General features: G+C 31.7%; 3 protein-coding genes across 9 annotated transcripts in view; 2 read left to right on the top strand and 1 right to left on the bottom strand.

Moving 5' to 3' along the window:
• The first annotated feature begins 227 nt into the window (after nucleotides 1-227).
• On the top strand, nucleotides 228-11,593 carry LOC126771737 (uncharacterized). 6 transcript variants are annotated; one of them, XM_050491795.1, is made up of 5 exons: nucleotides 228-1,967; nucleotides 3,960-4,175; nucleotides 4,561-4,725; nucleotides 7,205-7,252; nucleotides 7,401-11,593. In XM_050491795.1, the coding sequence occupies exons 1-5, from the start codon at nucleotides 722-724 to the stop codon at nucleotides 7,424-7,426; spliced, it is 1,701 nt and encodes a 566-aa protein (XP_050347752.1). In that variant the 5' UTR covers nucleotides 228-721; the 3' UTR covers nucleotides 7,427-11,593. The 6 variants fall into 6 exon arrangements, with proteins under 6 accessions (XP_050347752.1, XP_050347753.1, XP_050347755.1 ...); XM_050491796.1 differs by having other exon boundaries at nucleotides 4,582-4,725; nucleotides 7,401-11,591; XM_050491798.1 differs by lacking the exon at nucleotides 7,205-7,252.
• A 333-nt stretch (nucleotides 11,594-11,926) lies between these two features.
• On the bottom strand, nucleotides 11,927-12,901 carry LOC126771782 (pre-mRNA-splicing factor Syf2). Its single transcript, XM_050491878.1, has one exon. It carries the CDS (start codon nucleotides 12,779-12,781, stop codon nucleotides 12,080-12,082), a length of 702 nt encoding a protein of 233 aa, XP_050347835.1. The 5' UTR covers nucleotides 12,782-12,901; the 3' UTR covers nucleotides 11,927-12,079.
• A 438-nt stretch (nucleotides 12,902-13,339) lies between these two features.
• LOC126771772 (chloride intracellular channel exc-4) overlaps nucleotides 13,340-26,870 on the top strand; it is a 31,021-nt gene continuing 17,490 nt past the window's right edge. For both annotated transcript variants that reach the window (XM_050491862.1, XM_050491864.1), the window contains exon 1: nucleotides 13,340-13,594. In XM_050491862.1, the coding sequence (XP_050347819.1) occupies nucleotides 13,523-13,594 (72 nt within the window). In that variant the 5' untranslated portion in view covers nucleotides 13,340-13,522. The remainder of the gene's footprint in view (nucleotides 13,595-26,870) is intronic.

Consider the following 26,870-nt stretch of genomic DNA (forward strand, 5'->3'; position numbering starts at 1 on the left):
AATGGTCAATTATAGTGCAATATTTAAATGATCAGATTATATTGCTTAAATCACTCAAGCTAGTGTTATATGTGATTATGTATTTACGAACTATGGAAACTACGTTTAATTCTTCGTTTATCTCGACATCGCATTGCATGTGTAGCATAGGGCTAATATAATCATGAAATACAAATGTACTATTTGTGTACGCTAATACTCTGTGGTCTATATCTATAGTCAAAATGGAAGGTTCGAATTGACAAGTTTGTGATTTTCGTAATTTTATTTTTGGATTCACAAATGTTAATATACCTTTTGACTTTGAAAAGGTGTTTCTGTTATAAACGGCGGTCTGAAGTTTATAATAAACATCAAAAACAAAGTGAAAAATCAACTCTTAAGGTGTCGCAACTGGTCGAAAAATAGCTCTGGTATGATGATAACAAAAGATATAAAAATTCAGCCTTGTCTCGTTATGTGCTCTTTTTCGTCACATGTGTACCGTAGGGATTAACAAGTCATGAATATTCGTAGCCGTGAAAGTTCAGTGGTGTACACGTAACTGTATGAAAAAGAGATTTTAAAGTTTATGACGTCACTAGAGTGAAAAGACAATAAAATTTCGGTTTTCGTATACGATGTTTGTTACTTTTTTTCGGTGAGTGCAAGTATATTTTTGTTAATACAGTGAAAGGCGAGTTCACGGTGCAGAGGAGGTCTTCCGCGAGGATGGGCGGCGATGTCTGCCCCCTCCGATAGCGCTACGAGCCCTTCACCATGTGCGTGCACCAACATATCGCTTATGCAATTGTTTCATGAACTGAAACAAAAGTTTCCCGGCGTTCCTGATCATGTTGTTTCTAATACAATTGAACTGTACTGTCACGACAAGAAAGCTTGTGAGACACATCTCCATAAAGAAGTCAAGGCCTCCCTAACACATGCGTATCATGCCTCTTCCTCGGCTGCAGCTCGCCAGCTCAATGAGCTCAGAGTTAATCCACCAATCAAGTGCCGCAACCAACCTATAATTAAACATGAAGCTGCTAAATGTACAGCTATTAAATCTTTAACTTGCCAAGGTCCACAGAACGCTGTAATCAGTACTAACTCTGAAGCAGAAGAAGAAAAGCCATTCAAGTTAAACACTGATGCAAACCAAAATGTTGTTGAAAATAATATAGATGAACAAATAAACAATATTTCATCTCCAGTCACCATTATCAATATTGATAACTGCTATGCAAAGTATAATGCTGAGTCCCCGAGTGATTTGGAACTAACTAATGATAACAAGGCAGATAAGCAAAGTACATTTCAGGAGAGTAAACTACTGGAGCAAGTCACTGATTATGAACAACCAGAGAGCACGAATTACAAAATTTTAAAGAGCAGTAAAATCAAAGCTAATTTAAATGAGAGATTAGAAACTTCAAAGGAAGTTAAAGAAAAGAAAACAATCAAGAAAGAATTGCCTGTTAATCCACCGCAAGAGAAGCCTCAAAGACCTAACACACTAAACTTCATCAAGCCAAATCCAGACATTGCATTTAAAGATAATTTAAAACAGCCTGAACCTGAGTCCTGTAGAACAGTTTCCCCTGCACCGTCAACACAAAAAACAGAGAATAAAGAGCAAAAATCTGGCAACTACCGACTGGATAGAGGATACCCTCTTAACTGGTCAGTCAACGTTAATTGTCATATGGACCTTAGTCGTGCATACCCTGATGGTGATTACGATAGCCCGAGAGCTATAACATCTGTTAATTTAACAGTTTGTACTCCAACTTCAAACATGGCTAGTCCTGTGAGGGATACAAGAGAAGAAGACGGTGCATTTGAAGGTCATGTGACAGTAACTGTCAGTCCAAGCACGACACGACCACCAAGACGTCGTGCTCCTCCACCTCCAATGCAGAAGTCTCGCTTGGAGTCCCCTAGACCTACCAGGGCTGCACCAGAACCACCAGGTCTTTCACATGGTAAGAATTAAAACATTTTTTAATTAATTGACTGTTTAAAAATATCAATATCTAATTTTAATTAAAGAAATATGTTTTAAAAGTAATTTGATAAATATAAATGATTAAGGATACTTGCTGCCTATGCCAGAAAATTGCTATAAATTTCTACACTGCAATATTTGGGTATTTTTAATTAACTAGTATACCAAATTTCTAAGTCAATATTTTCAAATTAGTACAGTCTCATTCAAAAGTTGTAGCACAACAATTTCATTTGTCTCTAGTTTCAGTGAAGTGCAAAGATAACTTGACACTTTTTTTGTTTATATTTTTTTTAATTTCTTTTTTTAATTTTTCATATAAAATTTATATATCTACCTCTATCTGCACTCATAGTTAATGTAACTTTGTTCTAACAAAAAATCTCCTATTGGTATTCACTGCTGGGCTAAAGGCCTCCTCTTCCTTTTTTGAGGAGGTTTGGAGCTTATTCCACCACGCTGCTCTATCGGGGGTTGATGAAATACACATGTGGCATAATTTCAATGAAATTAGACACATGCAGGTTTCCTCTCGATGTTTTCCTTCACCGTAAAGCATGAGATGAATTATAATCACAAATTAAGCATATAAAAAATTCATTGGTGCTTGCCCGGGGTTGAACCCACAATCATTGGTTAAGATTCACGTGTTTTTACCACTGGATCATCTCGGCTTACTAGTCCAATAGCAGTTACTCCTATTCACATATATTTAAAAAAAAAATTGTCTTTAGAAGTCTTTTCTCGTGAAATTTAGAAATATACACACAATATAGGAATATATATATAATAGATCAACTTTGATTATCAACTTTATTGGTAACTGCAAATGAGTAAGCTGAGTAATACTTAAATCACATTAACCTAAACTCTCCTATCGGTTCTTGACTATGCTGATGCTGTTTCTATCTTAATACGGACTTGAACAAGCACCAGAATATTTGCATACAGTTTATAGTTGGTGTCTGCAAATATGACCACATTTCCTAATTTCGCTAGAAACTAAAGTAGCACCCGATTCCTCCCAGTTCAACTCTTTCATCTCCTCCATCACATTCTTAATCTCACATGTTTAATTAGAGCATGTTATATGTATATGGTTATTTATTTCTTATATAAGTTTGTTTGTTTGTATCTATGTATATATGTATAATATGTATATATACGTATGTAGGTCGGTATATAACATATTTGTATTAAGATCCTTAAATTTTAAGTATAAGTTATTCGCACACTATGCCCGATTAGTGATCCTGGCTAAAAAAAACACATTAACATTTCTCTTTACAGAGGTTGCCTGGAAGAGATCACTATAAGTGATAAGGCCGCCTTTGCATAGTATATGTTCTACTAGCTATTATATGTTACTAAATGTTTGTAAAGTGCGTGCAATAAAAAAAAAAAAAATAATAAAAAAAATGTTTCAAACTACTTCATAAAAACACTTTTGTCACTAGATGTGCCATATGTATAAGTATTTAATCTGTATCTTATATATATAGTCTATACTTAATTACATCTCATGTACATCATATTTTGGTATTTTGAATTTAGTTCAGTCAATAGGCTCTTAGTGTGTACACTTTCAAGCCGCTGCCACTACACTTGTTTATAATATTGATTGTTTTTTAATGTGTTTTTTTGTATTTGATTTGAAAATATAAATGTCAACACATTTATTCTTTCTCTATTTCTCGGGGCTATCTTGAAAAACCCTCGTCAAGGAAAAAGCAAGCATTTTATATAAAAAAAATTCCACATACCTGTTTTTCATTTATTTATTATGATATAAAGTTTTTAATCTTAATACTACATTTACTAGCAGTATTTAATTCAGGTAACAATAATAGGCTGATGATAGGCTAGGCCAAAGTAACATAAGTATACAATTATAATATAATTATAATTGGACAGACACACAAACTTCTTCATATAGCAGAAATCTTGATGAATTGCTATAACTTTTCAGACCGTTCTTTGATTGACCGACAAAAGGAACGTCTATCCCGATTAGCCTCTGCCGTAGCTCAAGAGAAAGGTCGCCTGGCGCAGCTCAATCGGGAGACTCAGATACTTGCTGCACCACCACCGACGCCAAGCGCAGCGCAGAGGCTCAAAGATTATGTAGAAAGGCTGCGGGATGAGTGTGATACATTAGCTAAACGATTAGAAATGGATGGTCATGGTATGTTTTATTTCGTTTTTTTGTTAATGTAATATTGAGATAGAGAGAACGGACTATTCAAAATCTTGAAGATATCATGTAAAAAGAAGATGATTTAAAGTAATTAGCAGTTTTTTTATATTTTTGAGCTATTACATATGTATGCATGTATACCGTCCAACCATTGTGTTTTTGGCTCTTAATTTTAAAACACGGGAGCTGTAAGTACTATGGTATATATAGTTACTTAAAATGTTTATTAATGTAACAAATGTAAATAGTTTAAAAATGTGATACAATACAAAATCTTTATCTACTTGAGTCTTCTATTATAAAATTAATATTCATTTTAGGTTTAAAGAATATTTTTAGTGTCTCAATATAATTTATTTTATTTTTTCATTAGCTCGTGTTATGCCCGTTGCAGAGGCAGATGATACAAGCAACTTCTACAGCAACATCTACACGGGACAGCGCCAGCCCACATCGTGGCAGTGCCATATGTGTACCTTCCGCAACCACCCACTGCTTGACAAGTGCGAAGAGTGTGACATGCCGCGGATATTCGTAGGTACGTCCCCAGCTACCACTCACGACTCGGGCTTCGGCTCCTTTCGCGATAGGAACAGGAGGGGTGCAAACAGACACGCCACAGATGTGGCAGATGCACCGATCTCCCATGTAGTCGGTGACTACAGAGCAGTGAATGTTTGAAAATTTTCCTTATGCCTTGAAAAGTGCCTTTGATATACGAGTGTTCGTTTTTTAAGTGTTTAACCAGACTTAAGTGTTATTTCTAAATGAAGAATACTAAACAGTATTGTGCAATTTTAACCTAGCATGTGGCATGACCACTTTATTAAAGGATTTGCCAATAATGGACAGTCGCTGACGTTGGCATCTCCTTTATGGTTTGCTATTCATACCCAATGTTCCTGTTTGGTATCAGACATTGAACTTTTGCATGTGTGTTTTTATATACTTTGTACTTTTATTAACCATTTAAAGTTAAAGAGATTTGTATGTATATAGGTTTCTTAATTAGTTACCGAGTTTAAATGTATAAATGGTAATAGGACAGTTAAAGGGATTATCTTAATTTTAGTATCATAATTAGATGTCTGGTGGCTATATGAATTTAAAAGAATTTTATTAAAATATTGAGTCAACATTTTGTGGTTTATAGATTGGTGCATATAGTTTTAAAAAGATAATAGTCGATAGATAGGAAGAGCTATGTTTTTATGTGAAAGAAAATTAAGAAAAAAGTTTAATTGAATTTTGTTCAAATAAATTATAAAATTAATTGTTAAAAATTTAATATTAATAATTAAAAAAAAATCGAAAACCGATATATTTTGATGTGATGATAGTATTAATTGAAATATTGAACTTTATTAGGTGGAATTGTATATTTTCTTGTTATTTTAGTTGTCATTGTTAAGTTATGATAATATACGGTAGATAATATATATATATTTTTTTAGGCTGATTGAAATTACATCACCTATTTATTATCTGGTCACATATTGAGGCATCACAAGATCTCATAAGAATTTTATAATAATAAATCTAGAAGCACCTTGCCAAAAATAATACATTAAATTATAGATTGATTTTTTTTTTTTTTGTATCGTCTGAACATACTAGCCATATGTTAATATTAATCTTTGCTCAATTTACCGTTTGCTCAGATTACTATAAAAATTATTGCCTAATTCTTTTTCAGGGTTTTAATTCGATTAGTTTATAAAAGGCAGTTTCTTAAAATTATGAAAAACATTTACAGTGCTTAATTTATTCGATTATAAAGGTATAAGACATAATAAAATTATCATTTTAGTTTTGTTATTCTACAAATGATTAGAATTTTTAAATATAAGGATTCTGGCACAATAATTGATAACTTAAGTCTTTTTTGAATAATTATTGTAATTTATATCACAATACTTTGTTATCACAGTATTAATGTTTATTACCGAATTTAACTGTGATAATAATCAGAACAGGCATAATTAATAATCTAAAACTGTCATTAAATTTAATAATTAAATAGAATTAAATATATTTATATACTTATTTATTAAATCACAATGCTAAGTATTTCACATGTGGTATCTTTTCTCTACAAATCTATTTGTTTATGTGCAGTTGATTATATAACTATTTAATTTTAGTACAGACTATAAAAAATATGAGATTTCAATAATTTTACCTTTTAGAACGATTATTGGCTGTATTGACTTAATTATACTTAATAAATTACAAAATATGATCATAATTTTTTTGATTATTGAACGAGAATAAAATGTTAAAAAATATTATTGTTTATTTTTTTAGAGATGAAATGGATAGTAAGTATCTAGGTGGATACTGGAAGAATATATGTAGGATAGAATAGAAAGAGCTTTATCAAGACTATTAAGATAAAACGCATATACGGCAACTGTCTGGTATCTAGACCAATTTTATTTTACTATCCCGCTTGATACTGCTGACACTACTAAAAAGCGCTAAAAGATGAATTCTAATTCTAAAAATATTTCAAATTATGTGGCGCATTATCAGACCACAGCCAAACAAAAGTCGTGGTTACTATAAATTATTATTGTCTTCAAATAATAATCTACCAGACTTGTTATCTATCCGCGTTATATCTGAATTATTTTTACTGCGTGCGTTCAATTGATTATCTGTGATATTTTTTTTCTATCTATAAATAATAGACAAACAAAATAGATAAAGGCTTTATTTTATAATGCTTTGAATTCCATTTTTTTTATGTCGAATTTTCATTTCCGTGACCAATACATTTATTTGATATCCTGGAGATCAAATATGTTTTTTAAAAATGTATTGACAAAGATCGCGTTATGGTAAGTATATTTTTTATCTGTTATTAATTTTATAACTTTTTGTTTGTTGCCTTGTTGTCGTTGGTTTTGCTTCCGTGTCCGTTGTGTAAGTTATAATAAAATTAGATTAACATTAGTAACTAGCACACTCCTTGTACAGTGTAATATTTGAGTTTTATTTTATTTTTTACGCAGTTCGAGCACCAGATGGAATCACAGTTCATTTAATGCCTGGTCGTCGGAGTGAGTATATTAGTCTAATTAATTAAGGGAAATGGCTTATTGTTAATGATTGTGTAATCTATCGCACTCAATACACCAGGAAACTGTTAATATTTCATTAAATTCAATGGGGGTGAATTGGCTAATTGAAATTTAACTTTTTTTTCAGAAATAGTGCGGTCGTGGGTATTATGAAATGCAGCCTTGTTATTGAAATGTATTTTTAAGTTAAAACGTCTATCTTAAGTGCAGTAGCAATTAAAATAAAAACGATCTGTGATATTCGCATTTGGTAGTCTAATTTCTAATTGAGGATTTTTGATTTGCACATTCCAAAACAAATGGTTATACGTTCATTCGTTGATAGTATTAGTAACTGCGTGTAATGTAACGTTACTTGCGAGTGGACTCGATGGCCTTGACTTTGATATTGTTCTTATTTTCGTTTTTCTCTTATACTTTCCTATTCTCACTGAGTGCTCTGTTGTACCAAATGCGAATAACTTAATGTTATTTACATTTAAACACTGCTGCACTTAAGGTGGATAGGGAATTTATGGTAACGTGCATTTCACTACGTTATGTAATTGTAGTGATTGTACTGGCTATGTTATGAAATTATTTCGAGTAATAATAATATAAAAAAGGAAAAAGCAGTTATTTATATGTATTTTTGAACTTAGTTAAATCACTTAAATAAATTCACGTTCTATTTTTGGTGTTCCACCAATCATTATAAGTTAAAAAAAACGAGAGAATCGCTGTGTGTAAACTTAGTTTCTGAGCAAAAATTGCAAACGCGATATTTATAAGCAGTTAGATTTAATACATCGTGCAACTACACGAAATATATATTATATAATTTGTTACAAAATTTCCCTATATAGCTTTCTGTTTAAGTAAGTAACAGCCTGTAAATGTCTCACTGCTGGGGTAAGGCCTTCTCTCCCTTTTTGAGGAGAAGGTTTAGAGCTGATTCCACGACGCTGCTCCAATGCGGGTTGGTGGAATACACATGTGGCAGAATTTCGATGAAATTAGAAACATGCAGGTTTCCTCACGATGTTTTCCTTCACCGAAAAGCACAAGATGAATTATAAACAGAAATTGAGCACATGAAAAATCAGAGGTGCTTGCCCGGGTTTGAAACCACGTTCATCGGTTAAGATTCACGCGTTCTTACCACTGGGCCATCTCGACTTTCTGTTTATATGGTTTTAACTGCGTGTTTTTTATTTCACGTATGTCTCGTGATCATTGATAAAGTGGAAGCTACTTGCAAGTCCCCAAATTTTAATAAATAAAAAGTATAAAATTCACCGCGACATATATAAAAACACATTGAAGTTTTAGAAAACACAAGTAAGGTTTAGAATAGAAACGATAAATGAAAGAACAAATATTGTGTATTATAAAAAAAATCTAAATGGAATATGTATTTGCTTCAACATCATCGGTTTTCGGTTATAAGAAATAAATAGGGCGGAATTCTGGAGTAAGAAAGTGGAGTCATGTACATTGGACTACTAAAGATAAAACATTAAAACGATATCTAAATAATCCATACATTTCATTCCGAAATTAATAAAAGTACTTTTTAACTGTTAATGAAAGCCACTCTGCTCAGAGTTCTACTCTGTATTTCTCATTTTTATTACAAAAGAGATACACATTTGTTAAAGTGAAAAGTATCATCCAGTGTTACTAGACATATTAACTCTTGTAGATGGTAATACGAAAGAAACAATAGTGCTGAAAAACCTTACTTCAATTTTTAACAACCGTCTTAAAAAAAAAAAAACAATAATTAAAATAATCTGCAGTTATTGCCCGCATCATGTTCCATTGCCACTCTAAAACCAGGCTGCGGAGATACATTCGTGTAAAAAGTAGACGAAAAATCTTTTATTATATGTACAGTAAGTTCTATAAATCGTAATTGGTTTCCTTTTATACATATAAAAAAAAACTTTTTATTTACACCAGTTATACAATTAGTTATATTAAGCAATTCATGAATCGTTAGATATAGTCGAGACTTACTATACAATAAATTTAAATGCAAGCGAACGACAGAGACAAACGCGCCACCCTCCATTGCGCATGCGCGATTTTCGTTTTAATCGTATACGTAATATTGACATAATTGACATCTGTGCAAGTGCACAACTGAACTTAATCGTTGTCAACATCAGAACAACAAAGTAACGTGACGCTAACTACCAATATAGTCTTAAAAAAACACGAATCTCGCTATGATTCGTATTAATAAGAGAAAGCAATAAAATGATTGCTGTCTGAATTTTTCCTATTACATTATATAAATATTTTCATATACTGGTAGGTATTACTTGAGTTGTGTTTGGCATACTGAAAACAATCATATTTATTTCAAAACGTGTTTTCTGTATGAATAAAATACTTTAAGGCGTATCTAAATTTTAGCACTAAATCCGCCAGATGTGTATTTTAATTTAAGAACATACAAGACTTTATACAATGTAATTAAAAGTATAATTGTACAATTTTATTTCCTTTGTGAACTTATAAAGGGGTAGTTCGTTACATTTTTTAGAATATATGTGAGAGTTTCAAATACTCTGTTGTAGTTTTAAAACAAAGTCGCAATAACTTACTGAATAAAAGAATAGTTTTATACTACACGAGATTTACTTCACAGAATGAATAAAGTTACGTAAAAACAAAATATATAATAATTACCAAGACACGAAAAATTTATTTTATTTTAATAGTATCTATATTCTTTTAAAATGTATGAAACAATTTTTTATTTTTTCAAATTATAACAACCATGGAATCGAGGGTAGTGAGGATTATTTACATTAACGGGCATGCACTTGAAATTTGAATACGTTGTTTCCGTGTAATCGAAAAACAATATAAGCTTGCCATTGTAGTATGGCTTTCATCTAAACTGAAGGCAGTTATAATGTGCTATATAAATGCATTATGATTATATAGCTTCTTAATTATATACTTTGCTTGAGCTCCTCTAGGAAGGTTTAGTTGAATAACTTTTTATAATTTTGTTATTATAACTAGTAAACAAATTAAAGAGAAGTGGTTTTAGTCAGTAAAACTATAAAGCTTTGGTTATTTGTTTGTCTGGATAAAATGTTAGATTTCAGCCTTCAATCGCAACAAAAGAAAGAATTACATTTTAATTAGCATTGTTTGATAGGTGCGCTGCATCACGCATTGGTCGTTTTATGTCCGTGGTGAGTGGTGACTGATGCTAGCTGTCAGCGATTTATCTACTTCGTTGGTCTTGTCACTAGTGGTAAGCTTCAGTAAGGCCAATAAAAACTAAAACTCCGAGTTTTTCCATCGGATTATTAGAAGAATCGAGTGCAAACATCTTGTGCATCATAATATGACCTGCGTAGTTAGCAAAGTGAAAAAATGTGTAATTAATTATACCTTTAATATGCATTTTTTTAACGTTGTATACATGACAATTTATTCACAGAGCGGCCGGGACGAGCTTATAAACCAATAGTGGGCTAATAATATTTCGTAGTTCTATATCTAGTCTAGACAAATAAATAATCAATGTACAAAATAAAATTATTATGGCGCGACCAATACTGACCTCACCACCTACCAAGTATACAAGCATGGTTTTTAAACTAAACTGGTGCACTGGCAAATTTGCAGTACTGTCTATCTTGAAGTGTTGATGAAATAATCAAGAAACAAATCAGACTATGTTTTCATGAGATTTTCTGTTCTTTTTGCTCAATTAAGCTATTTAAATATAAATGTACTTATTTTATATAAACAAGTTTTTAGTTATTATTATGATAACTTATCATTTTTAGCGGAGCTCAAGCTTTACAGCATTTCTATGTAAAAAATAAAGTGCTCATTTTATGTATGTATATATGAGTAAGTACTTGTGATACCATTAGTACTTCTAGTGAATATTATAAGATAGTGCAAATTTAAGAAGATCTGTACTTAGTGTAAAACATATATGTAAGAAAAAAAGCTTTTCAACACAAAAAACATGATATTATGTCCATTTTTTATTAAGTCAGTAAGGCTTGTACCTCGTACACCAGACCACAAAACTCAAAATTATTGTATTTACTGGTAAGGTTGGCCACCCTGCCTGTAATGAAATCTTTAGAAAGTGGTATATGATTTTTAATTAAATATTTTAGGCAGGACATAATAGATTTCTGTAATGGAAACTTAAATTGTTAAACTTGTACAAGGAAAAATAAATAAAAATGTTTAGTGCTTTATAGATTATATATTTAGACCTTTTGTATCTATAAATTTGATATGTACTTACTTAATCATCTGTATCAAAATAAACTTGTTATTGAAAATTGTTTCATTTGATTCTCTTAATTTGACATTTCTTCAAAGAAATAGCATAGTTATTTATTGTTTTTTTTTTTTAAGGAATTACTTATATTCCTGATTAGCTATTCAATTAAGTGCGAAGTTTGTTCTGGGAATGGGAACAACAATAGTCCAAGGGTCAGGATTGAACCAGCAACTTTTACAGCATTAGATGGCCCGTAAATCATTGCGCTATTGACAATTATTGTTAAATTCAATCATTTTTTGAATACATTAATGAGGTTTTGTAGCTGAATTAAGCATTATAAGTTGATATGATATTGACCTCAATCCTATAATGATTATTTAAAAAAAAGCAAGTATATAAAATCATTTTATTCAATTTGTAAGTCACAATACACAAAAAGGTGTCTAGTATTTAAATATATTTTCTTTCTGAGACATTCACATATTTTAAGACAATATGCGTCCTTAAGGTGTGCCATTTTTTGGAGAGTTTCATGTAATACTAAATTATATAGCTGTACCTCTTTCAAGATTCTGTTTGATTTCAGCTGTGTGTTCCCCATAAAATCTCTCCAACTTCTTGTTAAATTTGGCATTCCTCTCATTAATGTAATCAATATCAGCATCATCATTATGTGTACGTCTCCTTGAGTATTTCGCCCGTTTTGCTATTTGTCCCTCTATATCATTAACCATTTTGTCTATTGCTTCTTTACGGTCTTCATGCATACCGTGTATAATCACGTTCTGTCCGCCGTAAAATGCATCGCCATATTTTTCCTTCTGTTTTTCGTAGTGTTCTGGATCCATTGTGGGCATATTCTTAACGAGCCTATTGTACTGTCGTACGGTGGCCTGTTCGTAAGTAGAAAAACCCTGGTCTGGGTTCTTTTTCTTCTTTTTTCGTTCGAGTCTTTCAGCTTCAACTGCAGATATGCTTAACAGTTTCACTCGATCATAATCCTTACCATGTTTTGTGGCTTCTTCTCTTTTATTTTGATCTTCTAAGAGCCACTCTGCTTGTCTTTTCTTGGCATCATAATTCGCTGGTAGTTTATTCCTAGCCTCCTCGGCAACGACTTCTTGATGATTATGCGTCCTTGCTTCATTTCTAGCTGAATGCAATGAACGTAAACGCTTCATTCTCTCAGCTTGCTTTTCAGCAAATGTCATCTGAGTTTCTGCTGACGAAGCTTCTGCAGTACTCATTTTCACAATTGGTAAACAATAATTCAAATATTAAGCTGTATCAAATATTATGCAGAAAAATTTACACGCACTTTATTATATATTTACAAATCAAGTCTGACAAGTGACAACTGAGTTGATAATAGCTCATTGCTCATAGAGTAGATTTCTACTAGTGTTGCATGTCGATAATCCTATCGATAGACAATCCATAGTGAAGTATAAGCAATGGTATAGATAGCTTATCGATATTATAGTCACGTGAGTCTTGCAAGCTAGCTACTTAGTCAATAAGTCTAGCGGATTTGTCTAATAATTCCGAAGTTTCTCTGTCTACAAATAATACTCAAATCTTAGCTTCATTCCTTGCTTTGCATTATGCTAACAGGGTTACCTTATGTCTATGCTCAATGTTGAATGAAAATGACAGTCCTTACTCTTAACGTCTTAACACAGATAAAATATTTATTTAATCTAATTATCACCATTGTTTTTTAAGATTCTTCTTAATTAAATCTAACGGTAATTTAATACTAAAGACGAATAAAAATTGTTTAGTTTTGCATATTTTGTTATAAATTTCAAATTGCGTTGCAGTTAGTTGCGCAAGTTCTGCCAAGTAAGCATTTTAAAAAGTGAAGTTTGATATGAAGTATGAACTGAAGTGAGTCAGTCTGTCCGTGTTGTGGATTAGTGACGGTTGTGTTGAAGTGCATATACGAAGTATATATTTTTTAAATAAATCCGAGTGTTTTGGAGTTCATGATGTCGGATGAAATTGCAGAGAACGGAACAGCGAACGGAGACGTCCCGGAAATCGAACTTATAATAAAGGTAGCATTTATATTACACGTGTTTATGCGCAAGATTAGCTGAATACATTCAGCGGTCAATTCAACAACACGGCATAGCATTTACTCGTTCTTCGTATTTTCCTGAGGATTATGTGGAGGTGGAGATTAAATAAACGTGACACTCCGACAATATATTTTTCTTTTTAAATATTATTTTAAACAAACGGCGTGACGTGCTTAATTCTTATCCTCATATCTTGTTATATACATTTTTGTTTCGCATGAAATTGTCGTGCACGGTTCGTATGCATGAAAGTATATTATTACTGCACTTGTAATGCGCGTTATTTAGGTCACAAGCGACTGTTTTTGTTGATTTATTGATGGTATAAATTGAGACTATGGGGTTTTATGTGTTCTTCAAAATTTTATTTGTATAGATGAGGTCATGCATGATAATGGCTTAATATATGTATCTTACTTAATAATGTCTAATCCTGGTTGTGAATCATACTTTTAAGCAATGATCTAAAACTTTATTCCGATATTTAGCCTCATATGTTTAATTAATTAAATAGGTATTTTTTTTTACATCCATATTTAACATACAAAAGCAAGTATAACATTTGAAATTATTTTTTACTGAGTTACTGCAGTATAGCAAACAAAAATGTGCACCAACCAAAATTAACACAAACAAACACATATATCGTACATATAATAGTAATATTTTCTACTTAAATGTTTATTAAACTGTACACATATGTACAATGTCAACTTGCTTAGTTATACTATAGTAATAAATGAAAATAAGTAGAACCAGCGAAAGCGCTTTACAATTCATAATTTTTTTTAAGTCTTTTTGGAATAAAAAATATTTTGATTTTGAGTTATGCAGCTTATATAAATACAGAATTTCATTCACTCCTCAATAAGCTTAAGAGCTTTATAAGATCAAAATGTTTAAAATGTTTTATTAATCCTTGTCCAAATTAATAATATTTTATTAATTTTAAACATTTCCTGCAATTAAAAATTAGAATTTAATTTATTCTAGTAAATTTGGATATATTAAATCACTTTTATAATTGGATGGTTTTAAAATATATTAATTACTACTAAAATATGCAAATAAAATTTAAATCATCAATTACAAATTTCCTCTTTCTATGAAGTTGGATAATTTTTAAATTTTTTATTGTCTTGAAATGGCTATATCTGTCTGACAATGCAATTCATTCTTTGACTAAAAAATAAGATAAGATATACATTCACACATATTATTTAAAACAAGGCGTCATAAAGATTTATGATAGTAATATTTAATAATCCATATTAGTATCATTAAATTAAACAGTAACCATGCAAATAAGGTTCTCACTTATTTTTAAGAACCATTATTCCATCTGTTATTTGTAATAGTTAATTTTATAAAATTTGTGGTGAAAACATAATTTATATAATCTTCAAACAACAGTTTAGGATAAGATCTTACAAATTTGACTCCATTCACCCTAGTACATACAATTTTTAATTATACAAAATTAAAATTAGTATATTGGGTGATATTTTTTGGGTTATGAAAGCATGAAAAAAAATTTTTTTTATGATGAAATTATTTTTTAAGAATCATGTAAAACATGCTTGTAATATTTACTGCAATTTATTTAATTTATATAATATTAGTTAAGAATGATAGTTTGCTATAGCAAAATGTCATTTGAAGTGCTATAAATGAATTATTGAAAAATTGAAAACATTGTTCATTGTTTATCACTTTAACTCCTGTAACCAAACTTTACTCACTCACACTAGACTCAGTTAGGTTTACGATTTTTATGTTTACATTATTTGAAATCACAAATACCTGTTTGAAATGAAAAAAAGATTATATTGTATTCAGATTTGTAACATAAACATTTTTATATACAAATCAAAAATAAACACCATTCATGATCATAGATAACTTGGAGTGCAGCCAATGTCTAAAATACTTCAACACTGTTTCAAAACCAATAGTTGCAAGTATTATGTTTTGTTTATATATTTTCATAATTTTTATGATTATTAGTATCATTTTAAATACTATCTTTCAAAGTCTAAGCAAGCTGTTTAAGTAATAAAATTTAAACAGTATTTTCTGTATATTATGTCGAAAACTGAAATGTGACAGCCACATTGGTATAGCGGTTAGCTTATAGGGCTCCAGATTTCATACAGGGTTCAAATCCTGAGCCTGGGCAGTAAAATGTCTGATAGGTTTTTCTGTCAAGAAATTGTCAGAAGCAGCATGCATGCCTCAGAACTCAAGTAAAACCATTAGTTCTGCGTTGGAGATCTTTCGGTCTTGTCGGGATATTCCGACACAGCTATCATGAAGATTTTTGTATGTCAATTAGGAAAATATTTTTTGATATTGATCTTTGTTTTATGAATTTTAAAGTAAAATACAATTGTCATTTAAAACAGGCATTGAACCCTAGACACTATCATGTAATTTTTTTTGTCACAGTAGCAGTAAAATCATCAGCTATACTGAATATTCAGCTTCCCGTTTATTTATTTTTTTAATTTTTGCAAATTTTTTATTTCACCTAACCACCCTATGTTTAAATGGCATCTTCATGCGCATTCAATTTTAAAACAAACTGCCGTTTTTTTTTTTTTTGAGAAAGTAAAGTTATATTAATGCAAGCTATTAAGTGAACTAGTAAAATTAATTTGTTTAATAGATAAATTAGTTGTAACTACATAGGTGCTGACTGAATTATATAACTATAATTGCCATTATACACACAGTGTGCACACGGTAGCAATTGATATATAGATGGAGTTAATCTCACTTAACAAATGTTTATTTTGAACGCAACCGTCCAAGTCGATTATTGCGTGATAATTAAGAAACAAACTACGAACTACTACCAATTAATTTAAGATCTAAATTTAAATATTTATCTAATCTAAATTCAAAACAAAATTACGTTACCGCATTAGTATTACTTAAATAGCGATAGAAAATTCCCGGTGTAATGCATGCATCTCCAGATGAGCAGATGAGCATTCCAAGCGAGAGAGCGCATGCGCGCCTTCGAAACAGAAATCCTGCGCTTGTGTCGAAGTCAGGAGAAAGTGACATTGCACGCGACAGAACGTGCATCTGGCCACTGAGTGACACTAACAATTAGCATGTCCAAGAATAATCTCATTAATGTATAATTAGAGTCATTTAAATATACTATCAAGGCTAACAAATTAATTTACCATTGCGGAATTTATTTAACTTTAAATCTATAAAAAAAAAAATATTTTTAATTTTTATCAGATAATACGTGAATGTTATGGCGATTGTAACAGATATATTATCAATTAACGTTGTATATATTTGTTACATGTTTCTGGACTAAACATATTAATTTTTCATAATCATATTTTCATAATACTGGTTACATCACTCTTAGTTGCAAATAGTTTTCGTTCGCGGTTTTGCCGTGCTAGGTATGAATAAGTAGCCTACTACTAACGACCTTTCTTGGGATTCAAGCTTACTTCATACCAAATTTCATCAAAATCAGTTGTATAGCCGTAAAAGCGTAACAGACAAAGTATAATAGAATTTATTATTTGCCAAATATCAAAGTTCTAATATCGAGAATGCATCAACTAATTTCTTATAATATCTGTTAATCTGTGAAGTTTCTCTGAAAGGCTCGAGCTATTAAGTGAAATAAATATTCAATACTAAGACTCGAGCCGACTTTAAAATGCTATAAAAGCTTTAAGTACATATCATAACGATCAGATAAAACGGAATTCTCATTTCTAAATTTGAGAGTTAATTTAGCACTTGAACAATTTATTTTATTATTTTAAATTCAATTGGATTTTGGAATTTTGACAAACCTCTTACAGATTCTAATATAAAAGAAGTCTTTTTTCCATACCAAACGATGAGGTGCGTTTCCGAGGTTTTTATTATACAATATAATTGTATAAAAGTAGCTACGCTTTGCAGTTCACACGCTTTAAATTTAGACTGTTCACGTGTGAAGCGTGAATTTAATGTTCTTATATTAGAAAAATTAATACATTTTGTTTTTAAGTACACAATATTTTACAATAATATTGTAATATTGGACGATTAAACCGCAGTAGTCCAACAGTATACAAGGCCGCATAACGGTATAAAAGTCGCCGATCCTTACCCAATGGATAGCCCATGTTCACTCCCTCGCATAAACTCGACCTCTACTTGACGGAAAAAAACAATACATATACAAAGAGTATAAGACAATACTTAAAAACTGTTATTAATTAGGTACCCGTTTAACTACAAGTCATTCTAAAGATTAATTATTTATGCTATTACGTAACATTTTTTTTTTTTTAACTATTAATTCAAAGATATTTAAGTACAATGTTTTAATTATAAATTGCAAAGAGATATAGTTTATAATTTATGACATTTATAAAAATATAAATAAAATTCATTTTACTCTCAACAATCTTTTAAGTCATGTTTACAAATTGTTTTCGAGGGTAATCACGAATCGTCTTGCCCGAAAATTCGATGACTTCCAACCCGTGGAACAGGCTGGGTTTTGAAAAGGCTTCAGTACCGTAGACCACATACACACACTAAGGCAAATAATACAGAAGACCGAGGAATATAATCAGCCTCTATGCCTAGCGTTTGTGGACTACGAAAAAGCCTTCGATACCATCGAGACCTGGGCTGTTCTGGAATCTATGCAGAGATGCCTAATTGACTGTCGGTATGTCCAGGTGGTAATGTGTTTGTACGAAGCCGCAACCATGACCGTCCAAGTACAAGATCAGAGCACAAGACCAATCCAATTGCATCGCGGGGTAAGACAGGGAGATGTAATCTCACCGAAACTCTTTACCAATGCATTGGAGGACGTCTTCAAAACGCTCGATTGGAACGGACGCGGCATTAATATAAATGGCCAACACATTACACATCTGCGATTTGCCGACTACATTGTCATCATGACGGATACTCTGCAGGATTTGGAAGAGATGCTAAACAGCCTGAGCGATTCCTCAAGACAAGTAGGTCTCGGGATGAACATAGAAAAGACCATAATTTCGAGACCAGTGGTCGTAAATGGCTCTCCACTTGAAGTTGTGCAGGAATATATCTACCTGGGCCAAACTATACAACTTGGCCGGCACAACTTTGAGAAGGAGGCTAAAAGAAGAATACGTTTGGGCTGGGCGGCATTCGGGAGGTTACGTCATATTTTTGAATCGTCGATCCCACAGTCGCTTAAGACCAGGGTCTTCAATCAGTGCGTCCTACCTGTAATGACTTACGGTGCCGAAACGTGGACACTTACCGTAGGACTGGTCCACAAATTTAGGGTCGCTCAGCGAGCAATGGAACGCGCGATGCTTGGGGTTTCTCTGGCAGATAGAATCCGAAATGAGGACATTCGCCAGAGAACTAAAGTCACCGACATCGCGCGTAGAATTAGCTCGCTGAAGTGGAAGTGGGCTGGTCATGTCTCCAGGCGCATTGATGGCCGATGGAGCCGACACGTGTTAGAGTGGAGACCACGCTTAGGCAAACGTAGTGTAGGACGCCCTGTGACAAGATAGGCCGATGATTTAAAAAAGGTGGCAGGTTCGGGATGGATGCGGACTGCCCAAGATCGGAATGGTTGGCGTTCTATGGGGGAGGCTTTCGTCCAGCAGTGGACGGCAAAAGGCTGAAAAAAAAATGGGAAAAAAACATTTACTTAATAATAAATAATAATAATATATTGCCAACTGTATTTATTATCAACATTAGCGCAGCTTTAAATCCACTTATAAATATATAGTTAATATTTTATTATTTATATTTTATTGATTCGAATTTCGAATTCTACAGCCGTGACCTTGATAAAATAAAACGGTAAACTGTTAATAATATCGAATCACAGAATATATATTTTTAATCTGATATTGAATTTATATTTATCGCTTGTATATTTTTTTTTAAAATAAGTAAGTACTTAGAACGAGTTCTTGTGCTAGTGTTTAATATGCCAGGAAAGATCTGGGTTATATATTTGACCTTTTTGTCTAAATACCTTAACGGTAGCGGTCGCGTCATTAGTTTTGAACGTTTGAGTGAAACGCTACTGACGCAAAAATGTTTCGTCTTTATTGACTTCGCGCTTTTACTCGTTTGAATTTGGTTATGCAAATGTTTTGATTTTAGAAAAAAATGCTATAAATTATGCAGTGACTCTGTATTAAGTAATGCAAAGAACTTTTAAATAATATCCGTTATTTTGATTAAACTACCAATCTGCAGTTCGATTATATATCTCAGTCGTTATTGTAATTTAAAACATTTTTTTGTACTTGCAACACTGTGGTTAGAATGTCGACGGTGTATTATCGAAAGCAAACAATTACCTTTTCAATATAAAATTATTTTCGCTATATAATAGGAACAATAGAGTCTAGTATTTCGTTTTATATACGAACGAAAGCGAAAGGATAATAATTATTTATACTGTATTGTATCGAATCAATATTTATGGTCATTGGTTATTAAAAACGCGACGAATTAGTATCGAGTTGCCAGACGATACTTTAAATTTCGAAACGTCACTACGATGTAACCGTTTTCTATTACGTTATTATTTAATATCTTAAATTTATGTTTTTATTCCGTAGTACGTTGTTCTCATTCACATTCATTTCATATTCAGACAAGTTTATAGCGTAGCGTTTACTTCAACATTATATCGTTTTGTAAATTATATACAAACTACACATTTAAATATTAAAACGCCTTGACCACAATATATATATATTTTTATCAGATTTTCTTTTAACTAATGTCAACGGAACAGGTTTTATGGCGTAGAGTCTTTGCCTCACTAGTTATGAAGAAAACTTACTTAAATTAAACAATCATTTTTGCAATGAATCACAAGGTTGTGCGATTTCATTAAGTTATTCTTAGTGATGATATAATTGTTTCTGGTTTGTTAGGTCAGTATTTCACAAATCTTTTTGTAACTAATTTTGCAATGTGTTTATTTTTATTTGATAAATAAAATTTAGCCTAAATATTTAAAAGGCAATTATCATAACGATTAAGATATAAATCGAGTTATATTCATTCATTTGTATTAAATTATATATATAGTGCTGCTTTTCATTGCGTAACTTTTACAATAACTCACAAGTATATTATTAGTACAGTAATGTTTAGATGTTTCTATCTTTTTCTGATGGGTGGGATAGAATGGGATAGCATATACATATAATTATCTGTTGGTATTGCATAATTATAAAATATGATAAAACAATTAATTCGAGCTTATCTTATTCAAAGTTTCCAATGTGTAATTTTCTAGTTGATGGAGCGAATGGTATGTTAATTCCATAATGCTGTCTAATGAGACAGCGATTATCTCATAAGGGTACCAGCTGTTCGTGAATAATGTTAAGAGGGGATGTGTATCTTATTTATCTATCTATATAAAACCGTTTTCTGGTTGAAGGAAAAATACCTAATCTTTAATGCTTAAATACTTGAAATATAAATATATGATAATCATCTTATAATGTAGATGGCGAACTACGGATAGGATATTTCCAAATTTTCATTTTAAGAGCGCCCCCTTATGACCACTACTGAGTCCGATACAAAACAGAAAAGAACAGTAAATTTGAAACATAAATTATTTCATTGATTACATATAATTATTTATTTTAATATTATGTTAACATCGCTAATTATATCTTACGTTTTGTTGTGTTATTAAGTTATCAAAAGCGTAGAATTAAAACTTATCATTCAACAGGTACAGTACAGTACAGTACAGTACAGTACAGTACAGTACAGTACAGTACAGTACAGTAACAGCCTGTTAATGTCCCACTGCTGGGCTAAGGCCTCCAACAGGTATTATGTCGATATTCGACAAGCAACATTTGTGTTAAATATTTTATTATATAACTACGATATAGTATTAATTGAGATACTAAATAAATATTTTTTAAATTAAATAATATTCTTTGTTTTATATCATATATGTCATTTGACTTACTTTGTTATAATGAACAGTTTTCGATTTCAATGATGATAATTCAACGTTCTGTCTCTACGAAGTATATTTACTCATGTCCCGAGGGTTGCCGGTTCCTGCACATGGCTCGATGCAGCTGTTGCTCGTTACGTGTCACCGCCATATTTAAATTCAACCACCGTAAAAACATATTTCCCGCCAGGAACGCCTTCACATGGTCTTGGCTATAGATTATTCATAGATTAAAAATGTAATTAATAAGCACAAGGCATCGTGTTTTTAATAATTCACGTCGAATTATCGTTTGTATTCTTTAATCAATTTAAAGCATAAGCAATTTTTGTTTATTTCATCGGGCAACACCTTTTGCCATTCGGTTATTTAATTCATGTCTTTATTATACCTACTAACTATCGCGTGCTGAACGAGCCCCGCCCATTTAAACAAAAAGTATTCATTTGTTATTTGTTGATACGAGTTAAATTATCATTCGTTCTTATCAACATTGAAAGTCAATTACATTTTTAAACGATGAAATAAGGCACATGATTAATTTATTAGTTTTATGTGGAGCAATGTAGTATTAATATATTTTGACATTTCGTAAATATGAAATATATTATACAGAGAAAATAATCATAAAATTATTTTTGTTCTTGATTACATTAAAAGCTTTATCGAAAACACGTAATCATTTCTGATCATTGCCAATAACTTTAACTTTCATTATCATTACGGGTAACACTACACAAATATACAAGTAATGTAGTAACACAAGATTCTATGTTCTAGAGTAACGTAATTAAACTTTATAATAGCAAATAATATTGTAAGCTACTCTCTGACTCAAAGCAATTGTAGTAAAGATTTATCTCCGTGGTAAATTATACAAGAACATTCTTTATTCAATGTTCTTACAAGGACTTTTGAATCTTCATTCATCATTGAATCGTTCGGATTGTAGATACTTTTTACGCTGTAGGTATTTTAATAAACATGTTAATGTTTAAAGGTATTGCTATATATGTAGTCGAAGACAAAAACGAAGCTATTTTGTTCCCATAGCACTTTTCCATTGCCTATAAAAATATAACACGAATTAAAAAAAAAACAACGAAACCGGCGGAATAAGACAGTTAGCGATTTTTTTATCAAAAGTTCAGTGTTATTTTATTAACCAAACCGAAGGTAATCTTCATTTCTTAACTCAGATACTTTGTATCTCCAACGACTTTCGTATTTGGAATTTCACGCCGAAATTAAAAGTTTTACTAACTTTTAATAAACGGATCTTTAAAAATTACGAATCATTGACGGTTTATAATTTTAAATAAAGAATGTTTTTATTTAAATACAAAAGTCTATGTGCCGCTTGTTCTTTCATTTTAATATGAAGGTTATTAAAATATTATTACAATATGTAGACAAAATATACGTTAACAAATATCGAGTCTAAATTTCAAACTATTGTTAATATGACGCATGACAACAGATAATACAGAAAAAACCTGTACGCCGTTTCTTTAAAGCTTATCTATAATATGTGTGTTTGAAGCCGTCACATTTTTTGAATATTTTATACAATAAAAAAATTGCAAACCATCCAATAATTATTGCTGTTTTATGGTATGAAAGCTAGGATAATACCTCATCATAATTCTGTATCTGGACACAATCACAGCTTAGATCCCATGGTTAACAGCATATCAACGGTATAAGATGAGGCTCGTAGTCTTTGGAGTGCCAATATGGGTGAAGACTACGGAGACGCTTTTTCGTCGACCTTATTAAAATACAAAAAACCAACCGAGAGCAAATCTTCTATCGAAAATATCGTAAATTGATTTACCTACATTTCATTAGTATTTATAGTTTGAAATTATATTAAGAAGCGAATGACACTTTTATTATTCAAAGTAATTCGGTCAAAAAAAGAAAAAAAAATCAAACTATTCGTTGCTATTATACCTCTTTTTCATTACTTCTTGCTTACTTTTTCCAGCTTACAATTGATAATCTTATTACTTAAACTTAGTGACTATATAAACACTTGATTTCTCTCTTTCTTTATTTATTGATTTGACATTCGAATGAAGAAGACACAGCATTGTTTAAATAATCGCTAAACAACTATAAGTAACAAATAAAAATAATATGAAGTAAAAGCAAAGCTGACGTAAGTTCCCGCCATCCATTGCAGCGCCATTTCTACACTTTATGCAAGCTCAGTTAAATTGCAACAGTACATATTATCAAATTGTAAATCTAACCTTTGGCACTCACTATGAAACGTTAAGCCGCGGATTCGAAATTTCATAAGTCGGTATTGAGAGGACATTCGGCGGTATTGGTAGGTCGTCATGAGGTCGAGTGAGTCACCGCGAAACCGGATTCGCCGGCCAGACGCACTCCGGTTTGGTTAGTACGACTTGCCGGTATCGAGATTAGAAAAGAAATTTGTATCGAAAGTCGTTCGAGCAATTACTTATTGCGTATTTAGTACTTAGTTGTTTTTCTGTTGTCTCGGTGTTTTCTCGTTGTTACATAATCAGTAACTAAAGTTGAAAATGTTTTGAAACGCTGTCTCTGAAGTAAAAAGCCCTGATTTATCTCACACCTGAGCGAAGTCCTCTTTTACGCTTTAAGAATAGGCGCGGAACTTATTATACCTCGTTGCTTCTGCTCTCGATGAATACACGTGTGGCAAAATTTCATCCGAAACATACAAGTTTCGTCATTATGTTTTCTTTCATCATAAATCACGACTTTAATTATAAACACAAGCACATGAAAACTCATTAGAGCTTATCTGGATTTAAACCCGCGACCTTCGATTAAAATCCACATGGAGTTGCCATCTCGGTTCTCTTTAAATATTATTTTTTATCGATAATGTATTAATTAATATTGTATTAGATATTTTTTCTAACAGTTTAACATATTGCGATAAAAATACATCAGTAGTTAGCCGACTTTTTCATAGAAACATTTTTTAGCTATTGGTCGTTACCAAAGACAAAGCAGATAAGGGTTCCGTCGATTAGATTACACTGTTTGCGCGTTTGACTAAGTACGTTCCGTTTCCAAACTCCGTTAACAAACTTGTTTGTTCTAATTATCTTATAGTTTCAAAGGATTAGTGTGAACGTATGCATTCGTATATAATTGTGAACGAAAAATAACTTGATAATAGATATGCTCTTCCAATTATTATTTGCTAGAAGGACGTAGTTAGTTGCAAGTTTTTGTTCAAATTTCATCGTCGACATACTATAAAATATATTTATAGTAACATATGAGAGTAAGTGTGTATATGATTACTTATCTCTTAAAACAGATGTCTCACACAGATACAATACTAACGCAATAGAAAACAATTACATAAGTAATATAGTATATAATCAATAAAATTCACCTTATATTCCCTCTTAACCCTTTGTTTATTCACCCTTTTTTATATATAACAGATTACTATTACATTTATATATGTATCCGATCCAGTCCAGTGGATAGTAATCGTGCATCTAAACCTGAGACCGCGGGTTGTAATCCAAGCACGCATCACTGGGTTTTACTGGTGGTAGGGCTTTGTGCAAGCTCGTCTGGGTAGGTACCACCCACTCATCAGATATTCTACCGCAAAACAGCAATACTTGGTATTGTTGTGTTCCGGTTTGAAGGGTGAGTGAGCCAGTGTAATTACAGGCACAAGGGACATAAAATCTTAGTTCCCAAGGTTGGTGGCGCATTGGCTATAAGCGATGGTTGACATTTCTTACAATGCCAATGTCTAAGAGCGTTGGTGACCACTTACCATCAGGTGGCCCATATGCTCGTCCGCCTTCCTATTCTATAAAAAAAAAAAAGTACCGGGTCTTTATTATGTATAGGTAGGCAGACGGACAAATAGGCCACCTCATGTTAAGTGGTCACCACCACCTATAGACATTGGCGATGTCGCCACTAACCTTGGGAACGAAGATGTTATGTCCCTAGTGCCTGTAGTTACAGTGGCTCACTCACACTTTAAACCGGAATACAACAATATCAAGTATTGCTGTTTTGCGGTAAACGATCTCAAATAAATCTTCAATTCATATGTAATTCATTTCGGTAAAATTGTAAAAGTTACTTCCATATATTTATACGTACAGCAAAAAAAATGAGGAAGACAATCTGCACGTAACCGATAATCGAAATCGAAAGAATACTTTCAATATACATATGTATATGTAAAAAGTGTTAACTCATGTGTACAATATAATATCAGTTTGAATTTTTTTTCGTGTTACAAGTGATTGGTTATTAATTATACGTCGTAATTATATTATTCTGAGCAGGTTCGTTCGAAAATTCAGACGTCGATGCAGATAGTAGATTATAAAACTTTTCAATAACTGTTTTATCAATATTATCAATCGGTTATTGATAATGAATATTGCGATTTGTTATATATTATAGTAATCATATTTCGTTCCATTCTTAGGTAGATACATTATTAAAATTTCAAATGCTAGAAGCTAGAAGCTAATTATTTATTCATCAAAACATTTGAAACAAATATCTATTTTTGAAAAAATTTTTTTGTTTATTTGGTTTCTATGAAGTTCGCTGTTATGATTGAAAACATGTCATGTTTATATATATATATATTTTTATAAATATATTATATATCATAAGCCGAGATGGCCCTGTGGTAAGAACGCGTGAATCTTAACCGATGATCGTGGGTTCAAACCCGGGCAAGCACCACTGAATTTTCATGTGCTTAATTTGTGATTATAATTCATCTCGTGCTTTACGGTGAAGGAAAACATCGTGAGGAAACCTGCATGTGTCTAATTTCACTGAAATTCTGCCACATGTGAATTCTACCAACCCGCATTGGAGCAGCGTGGTGGAATAAGCTCCAAACCTTCTCCTCAAAAAGAGGAGAGGAGGCCTTTAGCCCAGCAGTGGGACATTCATAGGCTGTTACGGAATTACGGAAATATATTATATTTAAGAATATTACTCTTTTTAACACATAAACATTCCTTTTTAATAAATTTAATAACACATGATATAAACATATAATATTATACAATATAACTATTCAAAATGAAACAGTTTATATATTTATCTAATGGAATATCCCTCTGTAAATAGTCAAAGCATTTAAAACGTTTTGACAGTGATTTTTAGTGAGCTAAAAGCTATGTAGTACTGAAAGTGGTTACAGTCAAAAATGCAGTCTAAGGGCGAGTCAGAATCACGTGA

The sequence above is a fragment of the Nymphalis io genome, chromosome 11 (assembly GCF_905147045.1).
Source record: "Nymphalis io chromosome 11, ilAglIoxx1.1, whole genome shotgun sequence".
In the NCBI taxonomy this organism is placed as follows: Eukaryota; Metazoa; Arthropoda; class Insecta; order Lepidoptera; family Nymphalidae; genus Nymphalis; species Nymphalis io.

What these genes read in the sequence shown, in the direction of transcription:
- LOC126771782 (XM_050491878.1), bottom strand. Translation starts at nt 12,781, where the DNA reads ATGAGTACTGCAGAAGCTTCGTCAGCAGAAACTCAGATGACATTTGCT.
- LOC126771737 (XM_050491793.1), top strand. Translation starts at nt 722, where the DNA reads ATGTCTGCCCCCTCCGATAGCGCTACGAGCCCTTCACCATGTGCGTGC. An exon ending in ACCACCAGGTCTTTCACATG is followed by an intron (nt 1,968 to 3,959) that starts GTAAGAATTAAA and finishes ATAACTTTTCAG; the next exon opens with ACCGTTCTTTGATTGACCGA. An exon ending in ATTAGAAATGGATGGTCATG is followed by an intron (nt 4,176 to 4,560) that starts GTATGTTTTATT and finishes TTTTTTCATTAG; the next exon opens with CTCGTGTTATGCCCGTTGCA.